This window comes from Phyllobates terribilis, unplaced genomic scaffold (genome assembly GCF_046119375.1).
Source record: "Phyllobates terribilis strain yellow unplaced genomic scaffold, ASM4611937v1 Scaffold_1__5_contigs__length_1240528914, whole genome shotgun sequence".
Lineage (NCBI taxonomy): Eukaryota > Metazoa > Chordata > Amphibia > Anura > Dendrobatidae > Phyllobates > Phyllobates terribilis.
The window spans coordinates 1,157,546,237-1,157,565,935 of NW_027362761.1; the positions used below are offsets into that span (position 1 = coordinate 1,157,546,237).

At 41.0% G+C, this 19,699-nt stretch overlaps 1 protein-coding gene across 4 annotated transcripts in view; it reads right to left on the reverse strand.

The window, feature by feature from the left end:
• LOC141162527 (cilia- and flagella-associated protein 99-like) overlaps positions 1 to 18,839 on the reverse strand; it is an 89,996-nt gene extending 71,157 nt beyond the window's left edge. For 3 of the 4 annotated variants that reach the window (XM_073648749.1, XM_073648724.1, XM_073648740.1), the window contains exons 1-3: positions 18,714 to 18,810; positions 6,509 to 6,682; positions 2,529 to 2,639 (exon numbers count right to left, since the gene is read on the reverse strand). In XM_073648749.1, coding sequence (XP_073504850.1) covers positions 2,529 to 2,639; positions 6,509 to 6,592 — 195 coding nt within the window. In that variant the 5' untranslated portion in view covers positions 6,593 to 6,682; positions 18,714 to 18,810. Of the gene's footprint in view, positions 1 to 2,528; positions 2,640 to 6,508; positions 6,683 to 18,713 lie in introns of all 4 variants that reach the window. The other variant, XM_073648732.1, reaches the window with a different exon arrangement.
• Between the last annotated feature and the right edge of the window lie 860 nt (positions 18,840 to 19,699).

Sequence of the window (19,699 nt, forward strand, 5' to 3'; positions counted from 1 at the left end):
AGACTACAGGCAAGCGCTGTTTTATACCTTTCTCCAGCCTCTTTAACCGGATATCAGCACCTCCACTTAGTAGATCCATTGGGGACCTTGTGGTGAATATCATGGTGTCCTTTTGGAATTGTCACTTGAAGTTGAAGGTCCCACCACCAGGACTAATAACGAATAATCTCCAGTATGGACAAACCCTTTAACGCAGGTTGCTTCTGATTGCCATCCTCCTAAGAGCTAATGAACTGCTCTGAGAAATCAGTGTATGAAAGGTCCTGGAGAGGCTGTAGTGAAGCTTCTACTAAACTGTTAGCACAGATTAAATGATTGTGGGTAGTTTTTACATTTTATATCTTTGCTCTTCTTCTGATTGTCCAAATCAGGTTTTTATTTTTAATGTATTATTTCAAAAATGATGGGCAATTTTTTTGCAGGTTTTTTCTTGTTATTTTTCACATATTTCAAATTGAAAGCAATTTTCACAGTGGCCACTAGGCCTCATTTACAATTCACACTTCCTGTTCATTCAGGAAAGCTACATGGACATTAGCTTAGCTCTGTCTCACCATGTAATAAGCATTCTCTCATCTGGGCAAAGGTCACTGCGATCAGAGGGGGAGGAGGTGAGCTGTGACATCACATAGTGTGAATGGTGGATCCTGTGTTATCTACTGTATATAGAGGTGTTATCAGTCATTGTACAGTCATGGCCAAAAGTTTTGAGAATGACACCAAAATTATATTTTCACATGATCTGCTGGCCTCTGGTTTTTATTAGTGTTTGTCTGATGTTTATATCACATACAGAAATATAATTGCAATCATATTATGAGCACCAATAGGTTATATTGACAGTTAGAATGAGTTAATGCAGCAAGTCAATATTTGCAGTGTTGCCCCTTCTTCTTCAAGACCTCTGTAATTCTCCCTGGCATGCTCTCAATCAACTTTTGGACCAAATCCTGACTGATAGCAGTCCATTCTTGCATAATCAATGCTTGTATTTTGCCAGAATTTGTTGGTTTTTGTTTGTCCACCCGTCTCTTGATGATTGACCACAAGTTCTCAATGGGATTAAGATCTGGGGAGTTTCCAGGCCATGGACCCAAAATCTCTATGTTTTGTTCCATGAGCCATTTAGTTATCACCTTTGCTTTATGGCAAGATGCTCCATCATGCTGGAAAAGGCATTGTTGGGCGCCAAACTGCTCTTGGACGGTTGGGAGAAGTTGCTCTTGGAGGACATTCTAGTACCATTCTTTATTCATGGCTGTGTTTTTAGGCAAGACTGTGAGTGAGCCGATTCCCTTGGCTGAGAAGCAACCCCACACATGAATGGTTTCAGGATGCTTTACAGTTGGCATGAGACAAGACTGGTGGTAGCGCTCACTTCTTCTTCTCCGAATAAGCTGTTTTCCAGATGTCCCAAACAATCAAAAAGGGGATTCATCAGAGAAAATGACTTTGCCCCAGTCCTCAGCAGTCCACTCCCTGTACCTTTTGCAGAATATCAGTCGGTCCCTGATGTTTTTTCTGGAGAGAAGTGGCTTCTTTGCTGCCCTCCTTGAAACCAGCCCTTGCTCAAAGAGTCTCCGCCTCACAGTGCGTGCAGAAGCACTCACACCAGCCTGCTGCCATTCCTGAGCATGCTCGGCACTGCTGGTAGTCCGATCCCGCAGCTGAAACAGTTTTAAGATACGGTCCTGGCGCTTGCTGGTCTTTTTTGGGCGCCCTGGAGCCTTTCTGACAACAATGGAAGCTCTCTCCTTGAAGTTCTTGATGATGCGATAGATTGTTGACTGAGGTGCAATCTTTGTAGCTGCGATACTCTTCCCTGTTAGGCCATTTTTGTGCAGTGCAATGATGGCTGCATGTGTTTCTTTAGAGATAACCATGGTTAACTGAAGAGAAACAATGATACCAAGAACCAGACTCCTTTTAAAGTGTCCAGTGATGTCATTCTTACTTAATCATGACTGATTGATCGCCAGCCCTGTCCTCATCAACACCCACACCTGTGTTAATGGATCAATCACTAAAACGATGTTAGCTGCTCCTTTTAAGGCAGGACTGCAATGATGTTGAAATGTGTTTTGGGGGTTAAAGTTCATTTTCTGGGCAAATATTGACTTTGCAAGTACAGTAATTGCTGTTAACCTGATCACTCTTTGACATTCAGGAGTATATGCAAATTGCCATTACAAAAAATGAAGCAGTAAACTTTTGAAAAATTACTATTTGTCTCATTCTCAATACTTTTGGCCATGACTGTACAGGAGGAGGAGGTGAGCTGTGACATCCCCTATTGTGAATGGTGGATCCTGTGTTATCTACTATATATAGAGGTGTTATCAGTCATTGTACAGGAGGAGGAGGAGGTGAGCTGTGACATCACATAGTGTGAATGGTGGATCCTGTGTTATCTACTGTATATAGAGGTGTTATCAGTCATTGTGCAGGAGGGGGAGGAGGTGAGCTGTGAGGTCTCCCCTATTTCTGGCATGTATGAGTATTAGGCATAACTAAGCACATTCTCTTACCTGAAAGTCCTCCATAGATTCTTCTAGGAAGTGCTCCAGGCTCCGATCCTCCGGATTATACTTGCTATGGAGCTGGATTATCAGGCTGAGGCATCTTCCATAATGAGTCATCTGTAACCATACAAGTCCGACAAGAAAGCTATGACGTCAGGACACTAAAACACGTGATTACTCCTATCTTTTTCTACGTGATACGTGACACTTTACTATAACGTCTTCACACTTTTTATTGTAATAACATAATTGCAGTCATTATAATCACTATTATCACAGAAAGTACGGATGCATTTACCTTGTCAGTGACACAATACAGTCCCTGCTAAACGCATCCCCCCCGGATATTATATTATGTAGGTACTAAGAAAAGTAGCTGCAACCATCACAACGAGGCGAACACCTGGGGTTTAGGTCTTAAAAAGTTTGTGCTCACTGAGCATTTTGAGGAGTTTATTAGAGCAGGTCCAGCAAAAAAAAAAAAAAAAATCACACAAAAAACCCTTTTCTGATGACATTGCGTGTTTTTTTTAGCGCTTTCAGATTTTGAAAAACACCTGGCAGTAAAAAAAAAAGAAAATGCATGTCAGTGGGTCCTGATAGAAAACGCTCCAAACTAAGCACTATCCAATCAAAAGGCTGCAAAAAAACATGAACGGAGAAAAAAAAAAGATTCAAAAGCACTTAAAGGGGACATTTCACCAGTTAAGAGGGCCACATCATAGAATAGCGGCTGCAGAGCTGAGTAAAATGTAGTTTTTATTGTTTAATTTCTCCTCTCCGTTACGGAGATATTAGTGTGTAAAGTTTAGGTTGTAATTCATGTAGTTCAACTAAGCGTTACCATAGATGTCTCTGGGGGCGTGTACTTCTTCCCCTGTATGAAGTCGACCAATCATAAGCAGGCAACAATACACAAGGGAGAAAAGAACACACCCTCCTCTTCACTGATTTCCGCAGCAACTATGTAGAGAAATAGTGTGACTGAGTTATGTATCAGTACAAACACTTCACTTCCTTTTGCTCGTTTTTGCCTCTGGGGGTGTGTACTTCTTCCCCTGCATGAGGCTGACGAATCAAGCAGGCAACAATAAACAAGGGAGAAAAGAACACACCCTCCTCACTGATCTCCGCAGCTACTGTGTAGAGTAATAGCGGAGCTGAGTTATTTATCAGTACAAACATTTCACTTCCTTTTGCTCGTTTTTGCCTCTGGGGGCGTGTACTTCTTCCCCTGCATGAGGCTGACGAATCAAGCAGGCAACAATAAACAAGGGAGAAAAGAACACACCCTCCTCACTGATCTCCGCAGTTACTGTGTAGAGAAATAGCGGAGCTGAGGTATGTATCAGTACAAACATTTCCTTTTGGTAATTTTTTCTTTTTTTTTTTCTTTAACTGTATAAACTAGTGAGCGGCTTCCAAGTAGAAGCCCCCAGAAGAATGGACCAGTTACTTCTTTTAACAGCTTCATGGATTTTGAAGCCAGAAAGAAGCTCCAAAAAGACTGACTATGTGCACAGCAAGTCGTTTTTACATTGTTATTTATATGTTCATTTTTTATTGCATTTTATTAAGAGCTTTTTCAGGTGGATTTCATGTGAATCCGTCATGTCCTGTGTTCAATTTGGGAGGGTGACTGCCTGCTCTGTTTATGTTACATACGGTATATAAAATTGTTTGGAAAAACAAGTTTGCATGAGATTTCAGAAATTTCATTCATTTTTCTGTTAGGGCTTGTTCACACATTGCATTTTTTTATTTGCAGGAAAAAAAAAAAAAGTATAGTACCAGCACAGTGAATGAGATTTCTGAAATCTCATACATAGCCTATTTCTTTCCTTGTAGATTTGAAGCATCAAGGCCTTTTATGAACCTCTATTTTTCACTGTTTTCTGCAGCGCTTTTCACCCATTCAAGAGAAAAAACACATCAAAAATGCACATATTTTTCCTTCCAACATTCCAGTATTGCCAGCTGATTTTTATTCTCCAAATACTGTCCGTGTGCAGATTCCCCTATTGTAAAACGCTGCATTTTTTTCTGTCCAAAAAAATGGACGAAAAATATATAAAAAACACATTGTGTGAACAAGCCCATTACCCAGAAGCATGAAATCCTCAGTCTGATGGAACATGCCACAGTTTTCTTTTGTCTGACTAATATCCCTAGCCAATATTTCATTAGGGCATCGGACCCGAAAAACATGGGCCACACATTAATAGGCCTTTTTATTTTTACTCTTCAGGTATGTGAACATGACGACTTTTTTCAAGCAGATTCCGCTCTGATCTCGCCTCAAAAAGCCCTAAAAGAAAACAGCAAAAAGAACGAACATACGGCACAGCAATGTCAAAAGACTTCCTCGCTCGTGTTCCGTCTTTTTGAGCTTCGAAAGCCGTAAAGCAGCTAAAAGTGACCCGGCGATTCTTCAGGCGGCTTCCAGAAGATTATATACAAAATAAAGAAAACAAGAAAAGTCAAGACAAGAAAAATGCCAAAGACTTTCTTCAATAAAAACACAGCCAGCGTTTTTGTTACGACATAGCTTATAATCTTAATCAGCCAGACGTCTAGAATTGTTAAGCCAAGAGAAATACACCATTGTGTTTATGTTGACTTGTAAATGTATGAGTATTTCTGTGGTTCATCAAAAAGGTCATACTATTTGTATAACCCTGACTGTTGTCTCCTCTTGGTTCGGTGAACCATGAATGTTTGCTAAATATGTTGATTAACCATTGTGTGGACCCTGTGGCTTGTTGACTCACAAAACAGGAGGACAAACTATGTAAATTCATTAAATGCTCGAACAATGAGACCTGAGCACTTTACCTTTCCCCCCAACCTGTAACTGATGACCTTACACAGATGTAAATGTAAACAAGGATGTCTGTAGTGCTGCAAGCAGAATCAAGGAGAATCAGAAAGACTTTACAAGGAGAATGAGAGACATCCTTCAGGACAGTAGATGGATAGCATGGCGGCTCCATCCAAAGAGACACAGATTTGGATTCTACATGATTTTGGCCTAAGGGTATATAGCCTAGACTGGAAAGATCCGGATCTGCTCCATTGACCATCAGAGATCCCATGGATACATTTGGGGAGACCAGGTTGGGACGATGAAGTCACCTGGCCCCATGGATATGTTCTTTGGGGTTGCCAGGTGGGACCCTCCGGTCGCCTGGAACTCATGGAGACATTCGGAGAAGCCAGATTGGGACCAGCTGGTCATTTGGCTCCATGGAAACTCTCGGACAGGCCAGGGTGGGACTCCCGGGTCTCCATGCCTTGTACCTCGCTGGACTGCTAGCTTCCTAAGCTTGCCGCTATCTTCTCTCGGTGGGGGCCTACCAGAATCGGGGGGCCACTGGTTGAGGTAGTTGGCCCTGGAAGTCCCAAAGTCGCAGCTGTTGTATCCCAGGCGGGCCAGCGGAATGGTGAGCCTGTGTAATGTTGTACCATCTTGGGTATTAGCTGGGACTGTTCTATGTGTTTTTTGTCAGTTTTGTGGTGCAATAAAGTATTGCCGCACAGTTTTACCCTCGCCCTGTGTTGTCTGAGTAGTATTACACACACGGAAGACCCCGGGTCTTCACAGTTTTCCTATAACGTCTTCCACTGCAAAAGTTCTGTGGGTACGCCGGCATCTAGACGCCGCCGTGGGCACATGCCTTTAATAAGTGATATGTATAAAACCTATGCAGGATTTGTGTCTTCTATGGCTGTTTGACATAAGTGAGTTTTTCCGCACTACTGAGCGTGATGTCCTCAATGGTCTAATTAGACTCCATCTCTTCCTGTCCACAGTAAATATGACAGTCCTAACCTATGAGGACTGCCACGGCTGCTGATCCAGTCTGAAGTTTGAGCATTTTCCAAGTGTCTGTTTGCTTGTGAATACTGGACGGCAGCTAATAAGACTGCAGAACGGCGTGATCATGAATGAAACACTTAACGGCAAGTGAGTAATGGCGCCACACCTGCAATAATTGGCGGTGCAGATGGACCCGTGTGACCACATAGCAAATTGCAATGAAGTGACTGTGTTGAACCCATGAAGACATTTCATCATTTCCTCCGCCTTGTGAAATAGCTCAGGCTGTCATATGTTCAGGTAGTGACTATCCAGACCCTGCAAACGTACAGGGAAGTGTCTGCGAATATAAAGAATAATGGGAGCGTAATATACTGTACGTAGAAGAAATCACAACAAACCTCATCTACACATTGCTGGGAATTTCTGCAAGGAAATTGACCTGCGGTTTGGATATTGAAATCTGCAGCAGGTCATATTTTTGTGTAGATTCAAGTGGATTTCACCAATTACAATGGAGTCTGATGGGTAACATCTCTCCTTATGGAGAGTGACATACTGGTGTAAGGAGACTTATAGGCCATGCAATGCTCCTCTGGGGAATTAAATATGCAAATTGCCTCTTCAGAAAGGAACTCTAGTGCCACCTACTAGAAGTTGTAATTTGCATATTTAATTTCCAAAAGGAGCATTGCAAGGCCTATAAGTCTCCTTACAATGGAAAGAGTGAAATCTGCAACAAGTCCACAAGAAAACCCGCGGGAATATTACTGCATATAGGATTTGTTCACGCGCTGCTTTTTTTCCAGTGTATTTTTCAAAGGTAAAAAATGCCTTTGTGAAATCTCATGCACCCGCTGCTTATTTTTTTTCTTGCGGATTTAAACCATCAAATCTGCAGCACGTCAATTCTTTCAGCGTTTTTCACCTATTCAAATAAATGGGGAAAAATATATAAGACATGCACATAACAAGTATAAAAGGCACTTATTTTACTCAGGTTATTTTTGTTACACTCTGGTTTTTGGTGCAGAAAAATCTGCTGCAAATACTCAACGTGTGCACACGGCCATAGGCTGCAGATGCACTGCTAAAAAATACACATCCAAATATGTAAAATATAGAGATTCCTTTTCATATGAAAGGGTGAAATCCGCGCTAAATCCACAAAAAGTGCTGACAAGCTGCAGACTTTAAAATTCGCACCACTATATTTAACAGGTACAGCTGAAAGCAGAAGTCTCCACACACTATATAAAAAGACACATCTGCAGGTTTATCTCAATATCTAACATGGAATAAGAATAAACCTTTCCTGTTTTAGATCATTTAGGATTACCAGAATTTTCAATATTTGCCAAATGCCAGAATAGTGAGAGAGAGAGAGAGAGAGAGAGAGAGAGAGAGAGAGAGAGAGAGAGAGAGAGAGAGAGAGAAAATGTTTTAAGGCATTTTTATAACTTACTGCAAAGTCAAAAGTTTCCATACACTAAGATTACTATGCCTTTAAAGAATTCTGGACTGCTCATATGATTGATGTCATGTGTTTGGAAGCTTCTGATAGGTTTTTTGGCAACATCTGAGTTAGAGACACACCTGTGGATGTATTTTAATGCACACCTGAAACACACTGCTTCTTTTGTAGCATCATGGGAAAGTCTAAAGAAATCAGGAAGAGAATTGTGGACTTGCACAAGTCTGGCTCATCCTTGGGTACAATTTCCAGATACCTGAAGGAGCCTCGTTCATCTGTACAAACAATTATACGCAAGTACAAACAAGATGGGAATGTCCAGCCATCATACCGCTCAAGAAGGAGACGGGTTCTGTGTCCCAATAGATGAACGTGCTTTGGTCCGACATGTGCATATCAACCCAAGGACAAAAGCAAAAGACCTTGTGAAGATGATGGCAGAAACTGGTAAGATTGTGTCAATATCCACAATGAAACGAGTACTGTATCAACATGGGCTGAAAGGCCACTCTGCCAGGAAGAAGCCATTACTCCAAAAGAAACATAAAAAAGACAGATTAATGTTTGCAAATGCACACAGGAACACAGACCTTAATTTTTGGAGACATCTACTGTGGTCTGATGAAACAAAAATTGAACTTTTTGGGCATAAAGACCATCGTTACGTTTGGAGGAGAAAGGGAGAAGCTTGGAAGCCTAAGAACACCATCCCAACTGTGAAACATGGGGGTGGCAGCATCATGTTGTGGGGTTGTTTTGCTGCAGGAGGGACTGGTGTACTTCACAAAATAGATGGCATCATGAGAAAAGAAGATTATGTGGCAATACTGAAGCAACATCTCAAAACATCAGCCAGGAAGTTAAAGCTTGGGCAGAAATTAGTCTTCCAAATGGACAATGACCCGAAGCAAACTGCCAAAATGGTACCAAAGTGGCTTAAGGATAACAAAGTCAATGTTTTGAAGTGGCCATCACAGAGCCCTGATCTCAATCCTATTGAAAATTGGGCAAAGCTGAAAAGGCTGCGAGCAAAGCGAGCTACAAACCTGGATCAGTTACATCAGTTTTGTGAGGAGGAATGGGTCCAAATTCCGACCAAATATTGTGAGAAGCTTGTGGAAGGATATCCCAAACATGTGACCCAAGTCATTAAGGGCAACGGTACTAAATAGTAATGAAATGTATGGAAACTTGACTTTGCAGTAAGTAATAAAAATGCCTTAAAACATTCTCTCTCTCATTATTCTGGCATTTGGCAAATATTAAAATGATGGTAATCCTAATTGACCTAAAATGGGAGAGCAGGAAAAGGTTTATAGTGTGTGTGTGTGTGTGTGTGTGTGTGTGTGTGTGTGTGTGTGTGTGTGTGTGTGTGTGTGTGTGTGTGTAACATATATATAGTACAGACCAAAAGTTTGGACGCACCTCATTTAAAGATTTTTCTGTATTTTCATGACTATGAAAATTGTACATTCACACTGAAGGCATCAAAACTATGAATTAACACATGTGGAATTATATACTTAACAAAAAAGTGTGAAACAACTGAAAATATGTCTTATATTCTAGGTTCTTCAAAGTAGCCACCTTTTGCTTTGATGACTGCTTTGCACACTCTTGGCATTCTCTTGATGAGCTTCAAGAGGTAGTCACCGGAAATGGTTTTCACTTCACAGGTGTGCCCTGTCAGGTTTAATAAGTGGGATTTCTTGCCCTATAAATGGGGTTGGGACCATCAGTTGTGTTGTGCAGAAGTCAGGTGGATACACAGCTGATAGTCCTACTGAATAGACTGTTAGAATTTGTATTATGGCAAGAAAAAACCAGCTAAGTAAATAAAAACGAGTGGCCATCATTACTTTAAGAAATGAAGGTCAGTCAGTTCGAAAAATTGGGCAAACTTTGAAAGCGTCCCCAAGTGCAGTTGCAAAAACCATCAAGCGCTACAAAGAAACTGGCTCACATGAGGACTGCCCCAGGAAAGGAAGACCAAGAGTCACCTCTGCTTCTGAGGATAAGTTTATCCGAGTCACCAGCCTCAGAAATCACAGGTTAAGAGCAGCTCAGATTAGAGACCAGGTCAATGCCACACAGAGTTCTAGCAGCAGACACATCTCTACAACAACTGTTAAGAGGAGACTTTGTGCAGCAGGCCTTCATGGTAAAATAGCTGCTAGGAAACCACTGCTAAGGACAGGCAACAAGCAGAAGAGACTTGTTTGGGCTAAAGAACACAAGGAATGGACATTAGACTAGTGGAAATCTGTGCTTTGGTCTGATGAGTCCAAATTTGAGATCTTTGGTTCCAACAACCGTGTCTTTGTGCGACACAGGAAAGGTGAAACGGATGGACTCTACATGCCTGGTTCCCACCGTGAAGCATGGAGGAGGAGGTGTGATGGTGTGGGGGGTGCTTTGCTGGTGATACGGTTGGGGATTTATTCAAAATTGAAGGCATACTGAACAGCATGGCTACCACAGCATCTTGCAGCGGTATGCTATTCCATCCGGTTTGAGTTGGACCATCATTTATTTTCAACAGGACAATGACCCCAAACACACCTCCAGGCTGTGTAAGGGCTATTTGACCAAGAAGGAGAGTGATGGGGTGCTACGCCAGATGACCTGGCCTCCAAAGTCACCAGACCTGAACCCAATCGAGATAGTTTGGGGTGAGCTGGACCGCAGAGTGAAGGCAAAAGGGCCAACAAGTGCTAAGCATCTCTGGGAACTCCTTCAAGATTGTTGGAAGACCATTTCCGGTGACTACCTCTTGAAGCTCATCAAGAGAATGCCAAGAGTGTGCAAAGCAGTCATCAAAGCAAAAGGTGGCTACTTTGAAGAACCTAGAATATAAGACATATTTTCAGTTGTTTCACACTTTTTTGTTAAGTATATAATTCCACATGTGTTAATTCATAGTTTTGATGCCTTCAGTGTGAATGTACAATTTTCATAGTCATGAAAATACAGAAAAACTTCTTTTAATGAGGTGTGTCCAAACTTTTGGTCTGTACTGTATATATATTATATTATACATATAATGGCATAAATGTTTAAACAACAGAAAAAGTTTTCCCAGGTCATAAGTCAAATAAAAATAAACATATCCGTAACTTTGTGTCCATTTATTAAAATCAAAATTATTTCAGCTTGTACTATCACCAAAAAAAAATCTCACAACTACAGAATTGTTCCTTTTTGTTTGCTGCAATTCTTAGAAAAGATAAAATAAAAAGTGATAAAAAAATCAAAAAAAGCGTATCTAGCCCAAAATGGTGCCAATGGGCGCAAAAAAAAAAAAAAAAAAAAAAAAACCTCTCTCACACCTCAATCAACCAAAAAGTACAAAAGTTACTAAGGTCTTGGAAAATGACATGACACAAAGCAAATGATTTTTTCCCTTTACAGAATTATTATTTGTCTTTCACCATATACAGGTGCATCTCACTAAATTAGAATATCATCAAAAAGTAAATTTATTTCAGTTCTTTCAATACAAAAAGTGAACCTCTTATATTATATAGAGTCATTACACACAGAGGGATCTATTATATAAAGTCATTACACACAGAGGGATCTATTATATAGAGTCATTACACACAGAGGGATCTATTCCAAGTGTTTATTTCTGTTAATGTTGATGATTATGGCTTACAGCCAATGAAAACACAAAAGTCATTATCTCAGTAAATTAAAATAATTAACAAAAAAACACCTGCAAAGGTTTCCTAAACGTTTAAAATGTTCCCTTAGTCTGTTTCAGTAGGCTCCACAATCATGGGGAAGACTGCTGACTTGACAGATGTCCAGAAGGCAGTCATTGACACACTCCACAAGGTCCCAGAGTCTGGAGGAAGAGTGGAGAGCCACAATCCAAGCTGCTGGAGGTCTAGTGTGAAGTTTCCACAATCAGTGATGGTTTGGGGAGCCATGTCATCTGCTGGTGTAGATCCACTGTGTTTATCAAGACCAAAGTCAGCGCAGCCGTCTACCAGGACATTTTAGAGCAGTTCGTGCTTACCTCTGCCGACAAGCTTTTTGGGAGATGGAAATGTCATTCTCCAGCAGGACTTGGCCCCTGTCCACACTGCCAAAGTACCAATACCTGGTTTACACAACAGTATCACTGTGCTTGATTGGCAGCAAACTCGCCTGACCTTAACCCCATAGAGAATCTATTATAGAGAATCTATGGGGTATTGTCAAGAGGAAGATGAGAGACCCCAGACCCAACAATGCAGACGAGCTGAAGGCTGCTATCAAAGCCACCTGGGCTCCATAACACCTCAGCAGTGCCACAGGCTGATCGCCTCCATGCCACATTGCCGCATCGATTACTGCATCAATGTGGCAAAGAGCCCCGACCAAGTATTGATGCATTTACTGAACATACATTTCAGATTTTAAAAACATTTTTCAAGCTGGTGTTATAAAGTATTCTAATTTACTGAGATAAATGACTTTTGTGTTTTCATTGGCTGTAAGCCATAATCATCAACATTAACAGAAATAAACACTTGAAATAGATCACTCTGTGTGTATGACTCTATATAATAGATCCCTCTGTGTGTAATGACTCTAAATAATAGATCCCTCTGTGGTAATGACTCTAAATAATAGATCCCTCTGTGTGTAATGACTCTATATAATAGATCCCTCTGTGTGTAATGACTCTATATAATAGATCCCTCTGTGTGTAATGACTCTATATAATAGATCCCTCTGTGTGTAATGACTCTATATAATAGATCCCTCTGTGTAATGACTCTAAATAATAGATCCCTCTGTCTGTAATGACTCTATATAATAGATCCCTCTGTGTGTAATGACTCTATATAATAGAATCCCTCTGTGTGTAATGACTCTATATAATAGATCCCTCTGTGTGTAATGACTCTATATAATAGATCCCTCTGTGTGTAATGACTCTATATAATAGATCCCTCTGTGTGTAATACTCTATATAATAGATCCCATCTGTGTGTAATGACTCTATATAATAGATCACTCTGTGTGTAATGACTCTATATAATAGATCCCTCTGTGTGTAATGACTCTATATAATAGATCCCTCTGTGTGTAATGACTCTATATAATAGATCCCTCTGTGTGTAATGACTCTATATAATAGATCCCTCTGTGTGTAATGACTCTATATAATAGATCCCTCTGTGTGTAATGACTCTATATAATATAGGAGTTTCACTTTTGTGTTGAAGAACTGAATAAATGAACTTTTTGATGATATTCTAATTTAGTGAGATATATATATAGTTGCATTAGCAATTCTTACCCCGATAGATGTGCACACAATCTAATGATTCCTCTTCGCTGACTTCCCGTTGCGTTTCTGACCCCGCTTATACCGGTATTGTGGGGTCTCTGTTTGGTTTTGTGTCTTTCTATTGTATCAGACAACCAGCGTGACATCTGATCTCTCCCTTGCTGGCATTGTGCCCACGTGCTGCCCACACGCTGTCTGTCCCGCTCTAAGCTGCCAGGGTATCGTCTTCCCAGCGTGTAAGGAGTTCTCTACAGAAGGCACTGATATTTCGGTGCCCCCCATCTCTTTTTGCGCTTTCTTTTTTCCTCCCCGTCTTCCACAATGCGCACTAGGGCTTGTTTTTTTTGTTGTGGGACGAGTTGTACTTTTGAATGAAATCATCATTTTATTGTGTGAGTCCTGGAAAGTGGGAAAAAACTTCCAAGTGCGGCGAAATAGTAAAAAAAAAAAATCTTTTTTTAATTTTTATTCACCATTTTCACTACATGTAAAATTGACCTTGCAATCTGATTCTCCAGGTCAGATACTAAACACATATAGTTTTTTTTTTTTTAGTTAAGCCTTTGTCCAAAACCGTAATTTTGTAATTTTTTGCGGGATCTGGGGCAGTGTGAGGGCTTATTTTTTTGCACCCTGAGCTGACGCTTTTACTGTTACCATTTTGGGGTAGATACGATGTTTCAATTGCATTTTATTGCAATGTTGTAAAAAAAAAGTAATTCTGCCGTTTCGATCCAATTTCTCATTCCACCGTTCACCGATTGGGTTAATTTATTTTATATTTCAATAGATCGGGCTTTTACGAAAGGCATCGATACCAAATATGTGGGTTTTTTTAATAGGGTGAGATTTGAACTTATATATATATATTTTTTATTTATTTATTTATTTTTTGCATATTTTTATTAACTATCCGCGGCTGTTAGCGGCAGATGATGGCTGAATAATTCAGACATCATTTGCCGGGAAAGATGCAGGCTCAGCTTGCGAGCCCGCGTCAAAGTAAGGTAGGCGGCATATGACATAACCGTAACTGTACGTCATATGTCGGTAAAGGGTTTAGTATATGGTGAGTCGCATGCGACCAGAAACTGAAGATCAAACACTTTTGGAAACATTTTGGACTTTATGTTGTGGTACGTCACTGGTCACAATGTAACACCGTAGGGAATCATTAGGTGTAATATCGCAGCGTGGCACCACGATCTCAATGTCGCCCCAGCCTTAACGGACTTGTTACCAGGTGAAATGGGACCAGTTTTTGATCTAATTTTATTCCCTCTACTCCCCTGATTATTATTATTTTTATTCCGTCATACGGTTCCAGAGATATGGCCCTTTTTATTTAATGCTAATTTTTATGGCCTTTACAAGGAGGCGCGGCTCACAGGATCCTCGGGGGCGTGTCTTCAGTTTGCTCTGCATAATTAGCCTGTTGGCCACACCCCCTTAGTAAAAGACCATAAAAATGAGCACTAAATAAAAAGGCCCATATCTCTGTAACAGTATGGCAGATTAAAAAAAAATGCTCAGGAATAAACTGCCCACTTTTGACCTCGTTCTCTTTAAGGGTGTATTCCCAAGTTTGGAAGTCGTCACCTAACCGTGGTATAGTGAATAATGTCCAGATCCCTGGGGCTCTGACCACTAGGACTCCCACCTATGGCGAGAGCCCCTTGTGAGTGGGTCGATCAGCGCTCTAATCTTCCTGTGCTCAGCTATCTCTGACGTTCCCATTAAGAATTAATTGAGCAACAGAGCGCATGATCGACCACCGCTCTTTTCAATCGGGTGAAGAGCCCTTGTTCCCGGGACCTGTGGAGGTCCGAGCGGTCGGACCCTCAGTGATCGGGAAGTTTTCCAGACTGTGCAGGAATTTGTAGACAACTGGCAATGATGCAAATGACTACTGTACCAATGAAACAGACCACTAAGGCTATGTTCACACTAGGTGTTTTTTCAACATTTTTTTTGCTGCTTTTTTTTAATGCAAATTTTCTGCTGCGTTTTACAGTACCAGCAAAGTCGATGAGATTTCAGAAATCTCCTGCACAGACATTGGTTTTTGTTTGATCAGTATTTTGTGCTTTGCATGTTATTTTGCAGAATAGAACATGTCACGTCTTTAAGCGTTTTTTTCTGCATTTTTTTCAGAGCTTTTTACCCATTGAAAGTAATAAGTGGTGAAAAAAATGCCTAGAGTGAACATAGCTATCAGGTTTTGGTGCCTTTTTAGTAAAAAAAAAAAAAAAAAAAAAGGAGAGCAGTATGTGAAACTCATTTATTTTTGTCATTTTACCATCTTGTCTTTGTCACGTGAGATGGCAGTTTGGATTAGTACAGTGTAATTAAATTAGAGATGTGTATAGTGTAAACAATGGCTGAGCAAGGTGTGAGATTGAACAATACCTGTGGCCCAGGGAGGTGTGAAATTGAACAATGCCTGAGCAACCCAATGGCAGACCATAGTGTGAAAGTAAATGGTGTCCTACAAACTCAATGCACTGCCAGTGTCTTAGGTAAACTAGTTGGCCATGGTCCCACTATCAGTATTTGGTCAATATTTTTTCTCAGGAGTGGGAGCCAAAACCAGGTGAGGAACAATCAGAGAAAAGGTATAATAGAAACAAGTCACCAATTCTACATTTATCACCCACTCCTGAGAAAAAATACTGAACGAATACTGACCAAATACTGATAGTGGGCTTGTGGCCATACTGACCAATACACCTCCCCCCACTGTTACATTTGTAATTCTGGTTAATATGGTTTCACATATGTCTTGCATTGGTGACCTGTGTTCATGCTTCTGTGGTGGAAGGGATCCAGAAAAACGCACCAAAACCTGTGATTTTGACGCAGCTTCTTTCCTGCCAAGAGATCAAGTTTTGCTGCAGAAAAAAAACGCTGAAAAAACGCCAAGTGTGAACATAGCCTTAGTGTCCGTTTTTTTAGAAAGGAATAAAAGCACAACATGCAGAATTTTTTTTCTTCTGTTCCAAAAAAAACCTGACATTTAAAGGGAACGACCCATCAAAAACAAGAAATACCTTTCCATGGGATAGATGATAACTTGCTGATTGTTTAGGGGGATGTGACTGCTGGGACCGGCAATATTCAGCAGAACAGGGAAGATTTATCCTAGATGGGGGGAATTTTATTACAAAATGGAGCAGCAAGTTGGATGCTTCGCTCATGCTCTATGGGGCTGCCGAAAAAGCCGAACACAAGGCTTGGCAGCCCCATATGGAATAAATGGAGCGGCGGTCGCACATGGGCATTGATGCTCCATTCTAACGGGGACATAAAGATCCCTCTTCTGCCGATCAGTGCGGGTCCGAGAGGTCAGACCCCAGCGATCAGCATGCTATCCTGTGCATAGGTGATAACAACACCTTTAATGGAACCCAGGCGGCCCCCATAAGAATTAGTGGGCTCCTCCCCTTCTGACTGCATCAGTTCACGCGACGGAACGGAACATGTCCTCATATCCTACATTTTCCACTCTACTGCTTAGGAAATTTGTCTATTTCTGCACTGCAACATTTTGTACCAGTAAGGCTATGTTCACACGTTGCATTTTTACTGCAGTTTTTTTCTGCAGGCAAAACCTGCTCTCTTGGCAGGAAAGAAGCTGCTTACAAAAAGCAGGTTTTGCTGCACTTTTTTTTTTTTGTCCCTTGTTCCCCCTAAAAAAAGATGATGCAACTTCCTTAGGTTTTCTGCACCGAAAACACAGCAAAACCTGATACCTGCGTTTTTTTCTGCATTTTGCACTTATTTATTGCTTCCTATGGGTGAAAAAATGCTGAAAGAAGTGACATGCTGCATTTTGCAAAAACGCAGCAGTTTTCCAAGTCAGTCAGAAAAAAAAAAAAAAAAACAATGTGTGTGGTGTGCTGGAGATTTCTGAAATCTCATAGCTTTTGCTGGTACTGTAAAATGCAGCTGAACATTTGCATAAAAAAAAGCAGCAAAAAAAAAAAGCAAAAATGCAATGTGTGAACATAGCCTCAGGCTATGTTCCCACGCTGAGCTTTTGGTGCGTTTTTGACGCTGTATATTTTTGCATCACTGACCGGAGAGTGACAGCTGCATAGAAATACATGACGCTGTCACGCTCGGGTCAGAAGAGCCGCCGGCCAGTCCGAGCATTGCGATGTAATCCTCGTCCATGTTATACGGCCATCTGTCTGCACCCTAAGAAAACACAAGTAACCTAAATACTAGGTGCAGAAATGGAGCACAAATAGTGCAACATACAAAACTCATCAAAAGATCATAGCCTTAGGGTATGTGCACACAATCAGGATTTGCTTTGCAGAAATTTCTGCAGCGTTTTTTTAATGCGTTTTTTGCCATGCGTTTTTTCCAATGCATTGTATAGGAAAAAGACAAGCAAAAACGCCCAAAGAAAGGACATGCTGCTTCCGAACATGAAATTCTGTTAGGAAAAATCCTGATCATGTGTACAGATCTTGCAAAATCTCATAGAAAATGCTGGGATAAGGTTTCCAATGCGTTTTTGGGGCCAATTCCGCACGGATTTACTGCATAAAAAACGCACCGTGTGCACATACCCTAAGGGTAGATTCACACCGCGTCTTTTTCCGCAGGTCCTTTTTCAAGCAGAAGATGCTCCAGGAATTGTCCCCTTTCTTTGGAGTTTTTTAGTCATTTCCTCAGCACTTTTTCAGGGTTTTATTTTCGCTGTCGTTATTTATTTTAAAAAAAAATTGAAGCTTCTCTTTACTGATATTTTCCAGACGTTTTTTAAAATTCTACAAAACGATGAAGACAATGAAGCCAAAACGCTGACAGAATGTTCAATAAGACGCCCGGGCGCCATCTTATCCTTCCCATTGACTTCATCTGTGAAATATCGAGTGACTTCTCGGCAGAAAACACCTGAAGAATCTGAGGATCGGCGTGGAGCCGCCGGACGTCACTTCTTTAAACGCTTTGGCGCCTTTTGGAAGCCCGGACATACGGACAGAACGTCATTTTTCCCGCACAAATTAAGAGGATCAGTGTTTTGATTGTTTTCTTAGCGCTTTTTCCGCCATTTTTTTAGCAGACCCGCTCATAAAATTGGATTTTTTTATTTTTTGCTCTGCTATGGAAATAAGTGACATTATCCTGCCAAAAATGATCCTTTTGGAAGGTGATCTGCATAATTTATTAAAAAGATCTTAGACCTGATGAGACTGGTGTATTTACTTTGAAAAATCCCATTTCTGAATGGCCTGTATAATCTTCATGGTATGATAAAGGCTAAGAACTGGATATGACTATATGGATATGAATGGGGCAGAACTTTCCAAAGAGGACTACACAGCCATTGTGAGCTGGATTTTTTCCCAAAGTAAATACACCAGCCTCATCAAGTTTAAGAGGGTTTTTTTCTATGCAAATCAACACATTCTTAATTTGCTTCTTATGCAGATGTAGGAATAATAGGAAAGCTGAGTGACAAGTGCAATAAGGAAGAGTGATACTGTTTGTCACCCAGCTTTCCCAGAAGTAGACCCCACTGTGGTGAGCCCTGCATCTGATGCCCGTGGATGATGTGGAGAATGCAGCCTAGTCTTCAGTAAAGCAGTCACTTACCTTCTGCGACATTCCCTGCTTCTTTAGGAGCTCAGAACAGTCCAATAGTAGTTTCAACAGCGGTTTCTAATGCAGCGCGATGACTGCTGGGTATTGTAGTCCTAATGTTAACAGCGCAGCAGTTCTAAAATGGTTCTCTGCTAAGAGAAAAACTACTATTCCCAGAGTGCAACTCGGCCTGGTTACTATCCTTATGTTTGATCGCCGCCCTAGCAACCGGAAAATATAGAGGACGGTGATTGGTGAAAGTAGGAACACGTGGTTCTGTCCTGTTTGTTTTTTTCCTGAATTAGGTGTTAATAAAGTTGGTTTTAAAATAGGAAGATGTAGTTTGTATATTGAATTAAAAATGTGATATTATATTAATGTGTAACATCAATTGCCCTGTAATTGGCCATTTTGAGACCGCCCACTCTTAAAGGGGTTGTCCAGACGTGGGGCTCTGGTTTGTAGTCACTCTGTGTGACTGCAGACTTGTGAACCCTCACAGCTCGCACAGTGTGCGCTGTCACGATTCGCTGGGAGCAGATGGTACTCACCGTCCACATTTCGACTAGACGAGCCCGGCCTTGTATTGAGTGAGGCTGTGCACGACTAGTCGGCACGTGACCACATGTATGCAAATCACTTACTTGCACTCACGCGCCAGCCCGCTCCCAGCACCGACAAATCCTGACAGCGTGCACTGTACGCAGAGGATTCACAAGTCTGCAGAGGATTCACAAGTCTGCAGTCATATAGAGTGACTATAGACCTGAACAACCCCTTTAACGCTTTTTCATTTGGGCCTTCATTTTTACCTCCCCTTATCCCAAGAAACAGAACTTTTCCATCAAAGTAGCCATTTGAGGGTTTGTTTTTTTTGCAGGACTAGTTGTAGTTTTACTCATATTACTATATGATGTACTGAAAAACATGAAAAAAAATCCAAGTGAGGTGAAAAAAAAACACCAGTCCACCATTGTTTTCTGGGTTTTGTTATGACA